At 37.9% G+C, this 10,331-nt stretch overlaps 1 protein-coding gene across 1 annotated transcript; it reads right to left on the bottom strand.

The window, feature by feature from the left end:
• Positions 1-1,398: 1,398 nt before the first annotated feature.
• Positions 1,399-2,337, bottom strand: Or6x1 (olfactory receptor family 6 subfamily X member 1). Its single transcript, XM_076843667.1, has one exon. The coding sequence runs from the start codon at positions 2,335-2,337 to the stop codon at positions 1,399-1,401; it is 939 nt and encodes a 312-aa protein (XP_076699782.1).
• Between the last annotated feature and the right edge of the window lie 7,994 nt (positions 2,338-10,331).

Raw genomic sequence — 10,331 nt, 5'->3', positions numbered from 1 at the left:
TTGGCAAGTTTAAGGAGGTTCTTTTACTACTGAACTCAGAATTTTTAACATTTTATTGAAGAACAAATTTTCCAAATCCCAAGCCTATGAATATGAAAGTGCCTATTATATGACCTTGAACTGACCCATTTTGTACTTCATTAAAAATCATGATGTTATGATTTGGATGTGAGATATTCCCCACAAAACCTCATATTATACAATGCAGGAATATTCAGAGGTAAAGTGATCAGATTTTGAGAGCTATAATCTAATCAGTGGCTCGATCCATTTGAATGGATTACTGGGTGATAACTACAGTATCACAGTGGGGTATCACTGGAGGAAGTAGTTCATTGGGTGCATGCATTTGGGGAATACATATTTTGGTTCTGACTCTTCATGTTCTCTCTGCTTTCCAGTTGCCATGAACCCATGCCCTTCCACCATGATGTTCTGACTCACCTTAGGCCTAGAGAAATGGAGTCAACTGACTACAGAATGAACTTCTAAAACTGTGAGCCCAAAATAAACTCTTCTTCCTGTAAGTTGTTCTTGTCTGGTATTTTGGCCACAGCAATGAAATGCTAACACACATGGCCCTAATTATTATTGATATAAACTAACCCTGCCTGTGAGCTATGAAGTTCATGTAACCTTGAGGGTGAGTTTCCAAGGAACAAGATCTTGTTAGTTAGATTTTCTCTGATGCATCTATTGGTTGCACATGTCTACCTAGATCAAAGAAACTGGCAGAATCCATGAAATGTAAATTTGAACTTTTGATAAGATTTGCTGAAGTTTTTATACCATCTGAGAATGAACATTTTAGTTTACCTACAAATTTCTATCATATCAAGATGGAAGTATCCTTATTCACATATTATCCAACAGAAACCAGAGTCATTTTAAACATTGCTGAAAGAACATTAACATTCATCAGGATACTCCAGCATACTTCTCTTATAGTGAAGGTAATAGCAGTGAAAAAATAAGGCATGGGATGTCTTTGGCAAGGAGACAAGGCAGAGGTTTGCCTCAAATGAGGCGGGGAGATGAGATTCCTTACACTTTTCCAGAGTTGTTGACATTATCTCTGACTTTAGTGGTTTCTACTTTTAGCTTATAATTGAGAAAGTCCTTAGTTCTACCTGTGCATCTGAGGGTATTCTAGGATTTTCTTTATTGAGAATTGGGTCACTTATCTTCAAGGAGAACTCCCAGTTCATTTATATATAACAAATTCTTACAAGGGCCCCTAATCCTCATAATTTGCTTTCATATCTTTATTTTGCCACAAAACTGAACTTCTAGGTTTTTTTGGGGGGTGGTGGTTATGTTTTACCACACTTCTTTATAATCCTGTCTCACATTTAAGTTTGGTATCTGCATTAAGCTCAAGGTGATGTGCTGCATGCTTTACTTGGCATGCTGGGTCTTTGGACAAGTCATTGCCTTTTTTAGGGCTCCTTTCACCTCCTTGTTTCTAATGGTATAAATAAAGGGATTGAGAAGGGGTGTGAGAATAGTATTCAGCACAGATACCACCTTATTAATCTTAAAGGAGGAGTGTGCTGTGGGTCTCAGGTACATGAACAGAACAGCTCCATAGAGCAGGGAGACAACTGTCAGGTGAGAGGCACAGGTGGAGAAAGCCTTTTGGCGACCAGCGGCTGAAGGAATTCGTAGGATGGTAGATAGGATGTAGATATAAGAAATGATTGTAAAGAGGAGTGAACCTGGGATCACAAAGATGGTTGCCAGGATACCCAGTAGTTCCAAAATGCTGGTATCTGCACAGGCTGCTTTCAAGATGGGGCCAATGTCACAATAGAAATGATTGATGATATTGTTGCCACAGAATGGCAACTGGAGGAGCAGCATTGTCTGACAAAAGACAATGGTGAAGCCCACGACCCAGGAGCTGAGGGCCAGCTGCAGGCAGAGGTTGCTGGTCATGATGGAGGGGTAGTGAAGGGGCTTGCAGATGGCCATGTAGCGGTCAAAAGACATGACAGCCAGGATCAAGAACTCGGTGGTGCCCAGGAAGAAGTGGAAGAAGGCCTGCATCAGGCAGCATGAAATGCAGATGACTGTTTTTGCTACTACAAAGGTTTCTAGCAGTTTGGGGATGATGGTGGTGGTGTACCAGATCTCTAGGAAGGCCAAGTTGCAAAGGAAGAAATACATTGGGATTTGCAGCTTGGGCTCAACCCAGACAATAACAATAATGAGCCCATTGCCAGCAAGGGTTAATATATAGATGAGAAGGATCACTATAAAGAGAGGGACTTGTAATCCTTGGACACCAGGAAAGCCTAGGAGGATGAACTCTGTGATTGCTGTGCCATTTCTCATGTCCCTTGAGACCTAGAAAGACAGCAAGGAAGTAACTTCTTAGAATACATATTTATTTATTTATGTTAGTGAAGAGATTTTAGTTCTTAACCTACTTTACTTATTAACTTTCTGGTTATATCTTATGTTTACCTTTCTGGCTTACATTTTAGATGTTTTGCTTATAAGCAGTATATAGTTGGGTTTTCTAAATAGTTTGGTATTCACTCTCATTTACTAACTTTTTATTTGCAGTGGCATTGGGTTTGAAACCAGGAACTTGGGCATGGTAGGCAAGCACTCTACCACTGAGCTACATTCATGGCCTCCTCTTTAGAATCTTAAAGTACAGTTGACTGTAGTTGGGACAACAACAACAAATACTCCCTCCCCAAACAACCACCCAAACCAACATGTTGACTATTTAAGGTTCTTGACTACATTTCAGCCCCTGCTGCTTTACAAACGAATGCATACCAGGCACCCTTACTTTCTGATAATTTGACTGGCTTTGACAGCCAAACCAGCTTCCAATGGCCTCTTAAAGTATTAAATACACTTGATGAACGGAAAATAATTTTTCAAAACCTTGTGCAGCTTTGAGAGTAGTCCCTTTAAATGTGATAGTTTATCAGTCAATATGATAATTTAAAATGGGTAGTGTGTATAATAAGGTGTGTGTGTAAACATACCTGTGCATTCATAAGAAATTAATCCCCACTCCTGTTTTATATTCTGAAGGAGAATTCTTGATAATATTGCAGATAAGTTTAAGGAAGACTATACTATATATATGTGTGTGCATTAAAATAATGAAAAAAATGTTGCCATTATATTAGTGGTGGTATACAACTGAGGTCACGGAACATATATTTTTCTAATGAATCTATTTTCACATTCTAATTCAGATATTTTTTCCCGTGTGTTGCTGGAATTGAACTCAGGAGCCCTCTACTGCTGAGCTACATCCCCAGCCCTCCAGCCCTTCATTTCTTTTCTTTTCTTTCTTCTTCTTTTTTTTCTTTTGAGGCTGGGTCTCACTAAGTTGTGTAGGCTGACCTTTAACTTGACATCCTTCTGCCTCAGCCTCCCCAGTAGCTGGGACTAGAGGCATGTGCCACCACTTCTGGCTTAGACTTTCTTTCTTTTCCTTCCTTCCTTCTTCTATCCTCCCTTCTTCTCTCCCTCCCTCAAGTGCTCTACCTCTGAGCCACACTTCCATCCCCATTTTTTTCTTCTAAAGGATACTAAATAAGCAATCAGAACTAAATGAACAAAGCCATTTAGGAGGTAGACAATGCACTAAAATTAAATTCAAATTTCCAAGACCAAGAGAATCATAGCTGGATATACAAATGTACCTAATAAATGTGTATTAGACACAGATTTGCAACATTGATCTAAGAAAGTGAAAAGGCAAGAAGCGTTGAGCAAAGCAGACTGGAAATCCTGGAAAGTACATTGCTAACAAAGGTTCCCTTTGTGAATGATTATCTTTTTATACCAAAAAAGCATGCATATTTTTATGTAAAAATTTATAGGCAAAGAACTAACTGTCTGTTCTACTAACATTCACTGGCAAGTAGTAAATGACACATTTTCTTATTGAGGATAATCTTCCTTGTCATTTTCCTTTGAAATGGGTAAGAAAAATACTGTGAAATGGGTTGTACAATTTTCAAAGTACACAAAAAACTTAGGATGAAAAAGGCTGCCCATGGTGCATGATTAGGTGTTGGATTTTTCCCACATGAGAAAGAACAAGAATTCTCTGAGATCTTAGGGAAGAAAAATACTTCCACTTCCTCCCCTCCTTTCTGGACCAAGAAAAGATTATTCTTTGTCTACTCAAAAGTTCCAGTGGTTTTCTGGGAGATGATGAAATCGTTTGAATCTGCACTAATGACCAACATTAGTGGCTGTGAGCTCGGTCCTTCTATATGGTCTGGAATTATCTTCATTTTTTAAGCAGAAGAGAGGGGCAGTCTCTCTAGTCCCGCATAAAATTTCTAAGGGTTAAGCGTTCCACAATTTATAGAACTAGCTTTAGGAATTCCACAAGCACTTGTTTTGGAAAGCTTATTATGTGCCCATGCTGCTATGCCATAAAGAACCAATCATATCTGTATATGGGGTAAAAATGGGAGCGCATATCCCACTTGAATCAAAGTGTGAAATATGATATATCAAGAACTATGTAATGTTTTGAACAACCTACAATAAAAATTAATTAAAAAAAAAAAAAGAACCAATCATTAGATAAGGAGAGAGACCATATATGATAATTACAACAGGATGCAGTGAATCAAAGTATAGAGTTGTGCACTGATTGCTTTTGTAATACTTAGAAGAGACCACTTGCTCAAGCTAGGCAGAGGTTAAAGCAGGTTTTCAAGAGAAAAGGAGACCTAAGTTGAGTCCTAGAGTTAAATAGGAAGAGTGCAATAGGGAGGGGACAAAGAGCCAAGGCTTGGGCTGGGGATGTGGGTCAAGCGGTAACGCGCTCGCCTGGCATGCGTGGGGTGCTGGGTTTGATCCTCAGCACCACATAAAAATAAAATAAAGATGTTGTGTCCACCGAAAACTAAAAAATAAATATCAAAAATAATTCTCTCTCTCTCTCTCTCTCTCTCTCTCTCTCTCTCTTAAAAAAAAAAAAAGATCCAAGGCTTGTGAAATAGAACCAGATCAAGGAGTCCCAGCTGTACTGGAGCTAGGGGTCAGGTCTATCCTGCACTTCTGATAAACAAATGGATGGGAGCAGTTTACATGATGGACTCATGAGGTTTGGGAGGGGAGGTTCTTGAATCAGGAAGTTTGCTAACATGGGGAGAATGTGTATGTATGTGTGCCTGAAAGAAATATGGCGTCAACCTTCCTCCCTAACACATGTACATGAAAGTCTAAGCTTTATGAAGGAAGGGGCTGCATGTAGTGCCTGAATGGACTCTTTTGAGACCTTGTTCATAGACAGTGTTGTTGTGGTATCCAGGTTATCATGTGGGGCGCAGACAGGGAAGAGAGATATTCCTGAGGACCCCGGAGTAGCAAGCAGTGAGTGGAAGCAGAAATAGGCTAATGGAAGTGACAGTACCTGGTGACAGGAGCAGTCCTTAGCAGAAGTGAGAGCAGTAGTGAAGCCTAGTAAAAGAGATGTAGAGTCAATAGAAGCTGCAGGAATCAGTTGGGTGCTGTTGAGACAACTTCATGGGCTGGGCTGTGAGATTTTGAGGAAAGTTCAATGTCTTGAGTTAGCAGGAAAAAGCAGTATTCAGAGAAAATCAGAACAGCAACCATATTAAGGTAATGGAGTTAAGACACTGGATTGAACATTGTGGTCTATATGCTTATCAAAATTCAGTCCTATCCTGTAGAATTTTTTCTTTTCTTTTAGAAAAGTCCAATTTTTAGGGTCAGGAGGTATTCCTCCTCATTTCCCTAGAGCAGTGAGTTATCTCCCTGCTCATGCTGCAGCCTGACCTCTCCCATCTCACCCAGGGTACTTTAGTTGTGCTATCATCCTTCATCGGTATTTGAGTACAGCCTCCTAACTGGACCATTTTCCTCCAAACTTGCCACACTCTTTCCTACCTACAGTTCATATTATTAGCAAGAATGAGCATTCTACAATTATTTCACTGCTCAGAACCGAGAGGGTGACACCTAAAGTCCTTAGTATGACATTCAAAGCCACATGGCTGCCTAGTTTCCTGCCATGTTTCCCTCTCTCTTCCGTTTTCTTACTGATTGAATTACTCAGGTACAGAGGTTGGCAAGCCATTGCCCTGCTTTTGTAAATAAAGTTTCACTGAAACACAACCACACTCATCTGTTTCTATACGGTCTGTGTTTGCTTTTGTGTCATAATGGCAGAGTTGAGCAGCTCTAACAGAGGCCATTTAGTCCCCAGACCCTAAGATATTTACCATCTGGCCTTTCCAGAAGCAGTTTGCTGAGCCCTGTTTTAATAGCCTGTGCATGCCACTTCTGAGTTATTGCATATGCTTTTCTCTTTGCCTGTAATAAATACCCTTTCACCCTTTCTCCATTATTTGGCTATGTCTGTCTGAACCACCATAGTGGGAAGCCTTCCCTCATTTCCCATCTCCAGGCCAGTCAAGGTGCCACTCCTACAGGCTTCCATCACATCCTGTACATGTCTGTATCTGAACACTTACCAAATTGTAGTGATTCTAAGCACCTCAAGGGCAGCAATATAGGGCTTAGTCCAAAGGAAGCCCTCAAATGAAATTTCTTGAACGATCATGTAAGTGGTTAGCATGTTGGCACTCTGCCTCCAGTTACCTAAGTTTATGTGAATTGATATATGCATACATTTAAATGTGCTACTCTCTCTCTCTCTCTCTCATATTTCAAATACTGGAGTTATTTCATAATAGGGACTGTGTGCTGAGTCATTTGTCTCCAAGTGTGCTGTGACTTCCAGCCTCTCCTTTTGCAAGCTTTGCTGCCTGTAAACCCTTCCATTCAATCTTTCCTTAATCCCCAAATGATGAATTTTATTACGTTCCGGTTCCTCTGCCGGCTTTTCCATACTGCCTGAGTACAGCTAGCTATGTATTTTGGGGAGTGGATTGGAAAGGGGTTGATTGAACCCAGAGGTGCTCTTCTGCAGAGCTACATCCCCAGTCTTTTTATTTCTTAATTTTGAGATAGGTTTAGTTCACTAAATTGCCCAGGCTGACCTTGAACTTTTTAGTCTTCTGCCTTAATCTCTGGAGTAGCTACCATCACAGGTGTATGCCACCATTCTCAGCAGGTAGCTATCTTTTACTCACTTGGCACTCAGTGGCTTGAAATGGAGTTGAGTCATTTTCTTCCAAGCTATGTTGTCATAATAAAGGATCCTACCCTTTCTAAAAACATTTCCTAGTCTTAGAAGAAGAAAAAGAAGAAGAGTATTAATGTTTTCATTATCTTTTATGGATTTGAGTTAAGGGCAAAATGCCACAAGCTTTGTTTTATTGGCTTATGATTTGTTTTGAAATTGTTGCCAAGGATCAATTTCAGTTTTCAAGACTTAGGTTATAGAATAAATTTGAAGATGGTACAACTTTAAAGCAGAGACACCAAATGCATACATTATACCTTGCACAAAGGGAAATAAACATGAATCACTAATTGAGGGATGTGGGTAAGAGGCAGGAAATAAAGACTGCTTTCATTTAGGAAGGTTCAGGTCCAGGGCATGTTATGACTTTTCTGCATGAGACTGAAATTCATTTATTAGACTTTGCTTATATACAGCAAGCCATCAAAGCTAACTGTTCATTCTGGAGAAAAGCAAAACGTTATCCAAAATAGTAATCTTTTCCTCTGTGGTCAAGCAGTACTTACTAGTGGTTCCCAGGAAAACACTTCTAGTCTAGAGGTGTGTCCTTGCCCACCAGTGGATCCAAAGAAAGGAAAGTATGTTGTAAAGCCAGTCTAACTGAAACAGAAAAGAAATTTCTCCTCCTTTTGACACTAGAAAAACAAGTCTCTCTTTCCAGAATTTAAGGCAAGTGCCTTTATGTATCATAGGGTTCTATTCATAAATCTTTCAAGAAATGACAAAGTTTCTTTCAGTTTTAGGAGAATTGTAATGAAAGTGATTAATACATGGGTTCACATTAAGTTAAGATTTCTTATCTGAAAATAATGATTTGTTGTTGGGGCACTTTTGTATCTTCCTTTGGGAAATCAGTCTTCATGGATGTGTGCCACAGAGTCCCAGGAGACAGGTTAAGTCTCACTACAAGTTTATTCATAAGTAAAACTGAGGAATTTGTAATTTTCTAAGTTCTAATTGGTACTAGTCATCTCTGCATTCCTGAAGTAATTAATCAATACCTGAGAACTCATGATTCTATGGTTACTAGATCTTGAATTTCTCAATTTCTCTGGGAGTGGAAATGAATGGTATCTTATTGATTAAATGAGGTCCTCTAATGCACTGAATTGAATTCAGTAGGAAATTTTATTAGTAATATGAAAAATGATCAAGTAGTTAGGAATTCAAGATTGAAAACAATAGAAATGAACTTGATTTTCTTGTTAAATATATTAAAATGTTTTTTTTTTTTTTTGGTGGTACTTGGATTGAATACAATGTCTCAAGCATGCTAAGCAAGTACTCTACCACTGAGTTACATCCCCAGCTGTCTTGTGAAGTACCTTAAGATAATGAATGAAAAGACAGGGACCAAGTGTATTAAGAGTCACATAGAGATCTGAGGGAGATACCATGTATAGCTAATCATAGAGGAGGTTCTCTGCAAAATAGGAAAGTAGAATTGATATTGTAACTTAAAAAATCAACTTTAATAAATGTAATTTATACAGAATAAAATGCACTCATTTAAATGTAAGTTCAATGAGTTTTGACAGATGTATACATATAGCAGGTATACCTCTAAAAGGAGATGTAGTCAAGGGATGTGGTCCTTAGGATATATCTCCTCATTTCTGCCCTCCCACCTCAACACTGGTAACCACTGTTTTATTTTCTTTCTGTATAATTGACCTTTTTCTTTTCTTTTTTGGCGGGGGGATTGTATCCAGGCCCTTGCACTTGCCAGGCAGGTGTTCTGCTATTGAATTATATCCCCAATCCCTTTTTCCTTAAAGATGCTGTATGTGAGTGAGATCATGCAGTATTTTTTCCCCCTGTGTTTGGCTTATTTCACTTAACATAATGTTCTTCATATCCACCCAGATCAGAGCTTTGTTTATGAGAATCAAAATCAAAACAATCCAAATGCTCATCCATTAGTAAATGAATACCTAAGCCATGTTATTTTTATATAATGAAATTGAGCAATGAATCTCAAAAACATTTTGTTAATTGAATGCACCCAGACACAGAAGAGTATACCTACCATGATTCCTTATATAAAATCATGCAACACACAAGACTTACACACCAACATAAACATCAGATCAGTGTTTGTTGGAGTAGGAGAGAGGATGTTGAGATAGAATGAAAACAAATACAAGAGAACTTTCTGGAGCATTAAGAACATTTTAAATCTTATTAGAAGTGGTGATTACATGTGTGAATACATTCGTCAAAACTCATTGAACCTTGTTTTTAAATGAGTGCATTTTATTTGTAAATTATCTTTTACCTATTTAAAAATTGAATGATTTTTGGTCTTTTAATATAGAGGTATAAAAGTTTCAGATATGAGACCTTTGTCAGATAAAAACACTAAGAAGATTTTTTTTCCCATAATTTGTGGCTTACTATCAATTTTATTTACAATATATTTTAATATGCAGAAATTTTTAATTTAAAAAGATTATCTATTTTTTTCCTTATATAGTTCATATTTTTCACAACCTGTGTAAGAAATCTCTGTGTACCTTAAGGTAGCAAAACATTTCTTCTGAGTTTTCCTTTAGATATTTAAGTTTATGATCCATTTGTGTTACTTTTTTCATTTGGGTGAATTAATAATTGAGGTTCTTTTTGTAGTAGATCTTAAAGTCCTCTAAATTGTTATTTTTCAAGTATTGTATTGGTTACCTTTGCTCCTATGCATTTATAGATAACTTTTAGAAATAGCTCTTTTTGAATTGTAATTTTAGAAATAGCTCTTTATTTTACTTTCTTTTTTTTTTCTCTTGTAACTGAGGATTCAACTCAGAGGTATTCTACCACTGAGCTACAACTCCAGCCGCTCCACCCCCCCACTTTTAAAAAAAATTTTGAGACAGCGTGTTGCTAAATTTCTAGTCTGACCTTGAACATGCTGACCTGACCTGCCTCAGCCTTCTGAGTATCTGGGACCATAAGTATAGGTCATCACACTTAGCTGGTTTATTTTTTTCTGCCAAGAAATCTAATGGGATTTTGACAGGGGTCTTAATCATAGTAACATTGCTACCTTCATATCATTCAACTATACTTTGCATGTATGTGTGTTTTTAAATATTTATCTCCAAGTACTTCATATTTTTGATGCTATTGGAAATGACATTTGAAAATTTTTCATATTGTATTTTGTGTT

The sequence above is a fragment of the Callospermophilus lateralis genome, chromosome 2, assembly GCF_048772815.1.
Source record: "Callospermophilus lateralis isolate mCalLat2 chromosome 2, mCalLat2.hap1, whole genome shotgun sequence".
Taxonomy (NCBI): Eukaryota; Metazoa; Chordata; class Mammalia; order Rodentia; family Sciuridae; genus Callospermophilus; species Callospermophilus lateralis.
Note: the sequence above shows the minus strand (reverse complement) of the source record. Positions and strands in the feature narration are given on the sequence as shown.

Bases quoted from the DNA above. Each gene is read 5' to 3' on its own strand.
- Or6x1 (XM_076843667.1), bottom strand. From the start codon at position 2,337: ATGAGAAATGGCACAGCAATCACAGAGTTCATCCTCCTAGGCTTTCCT.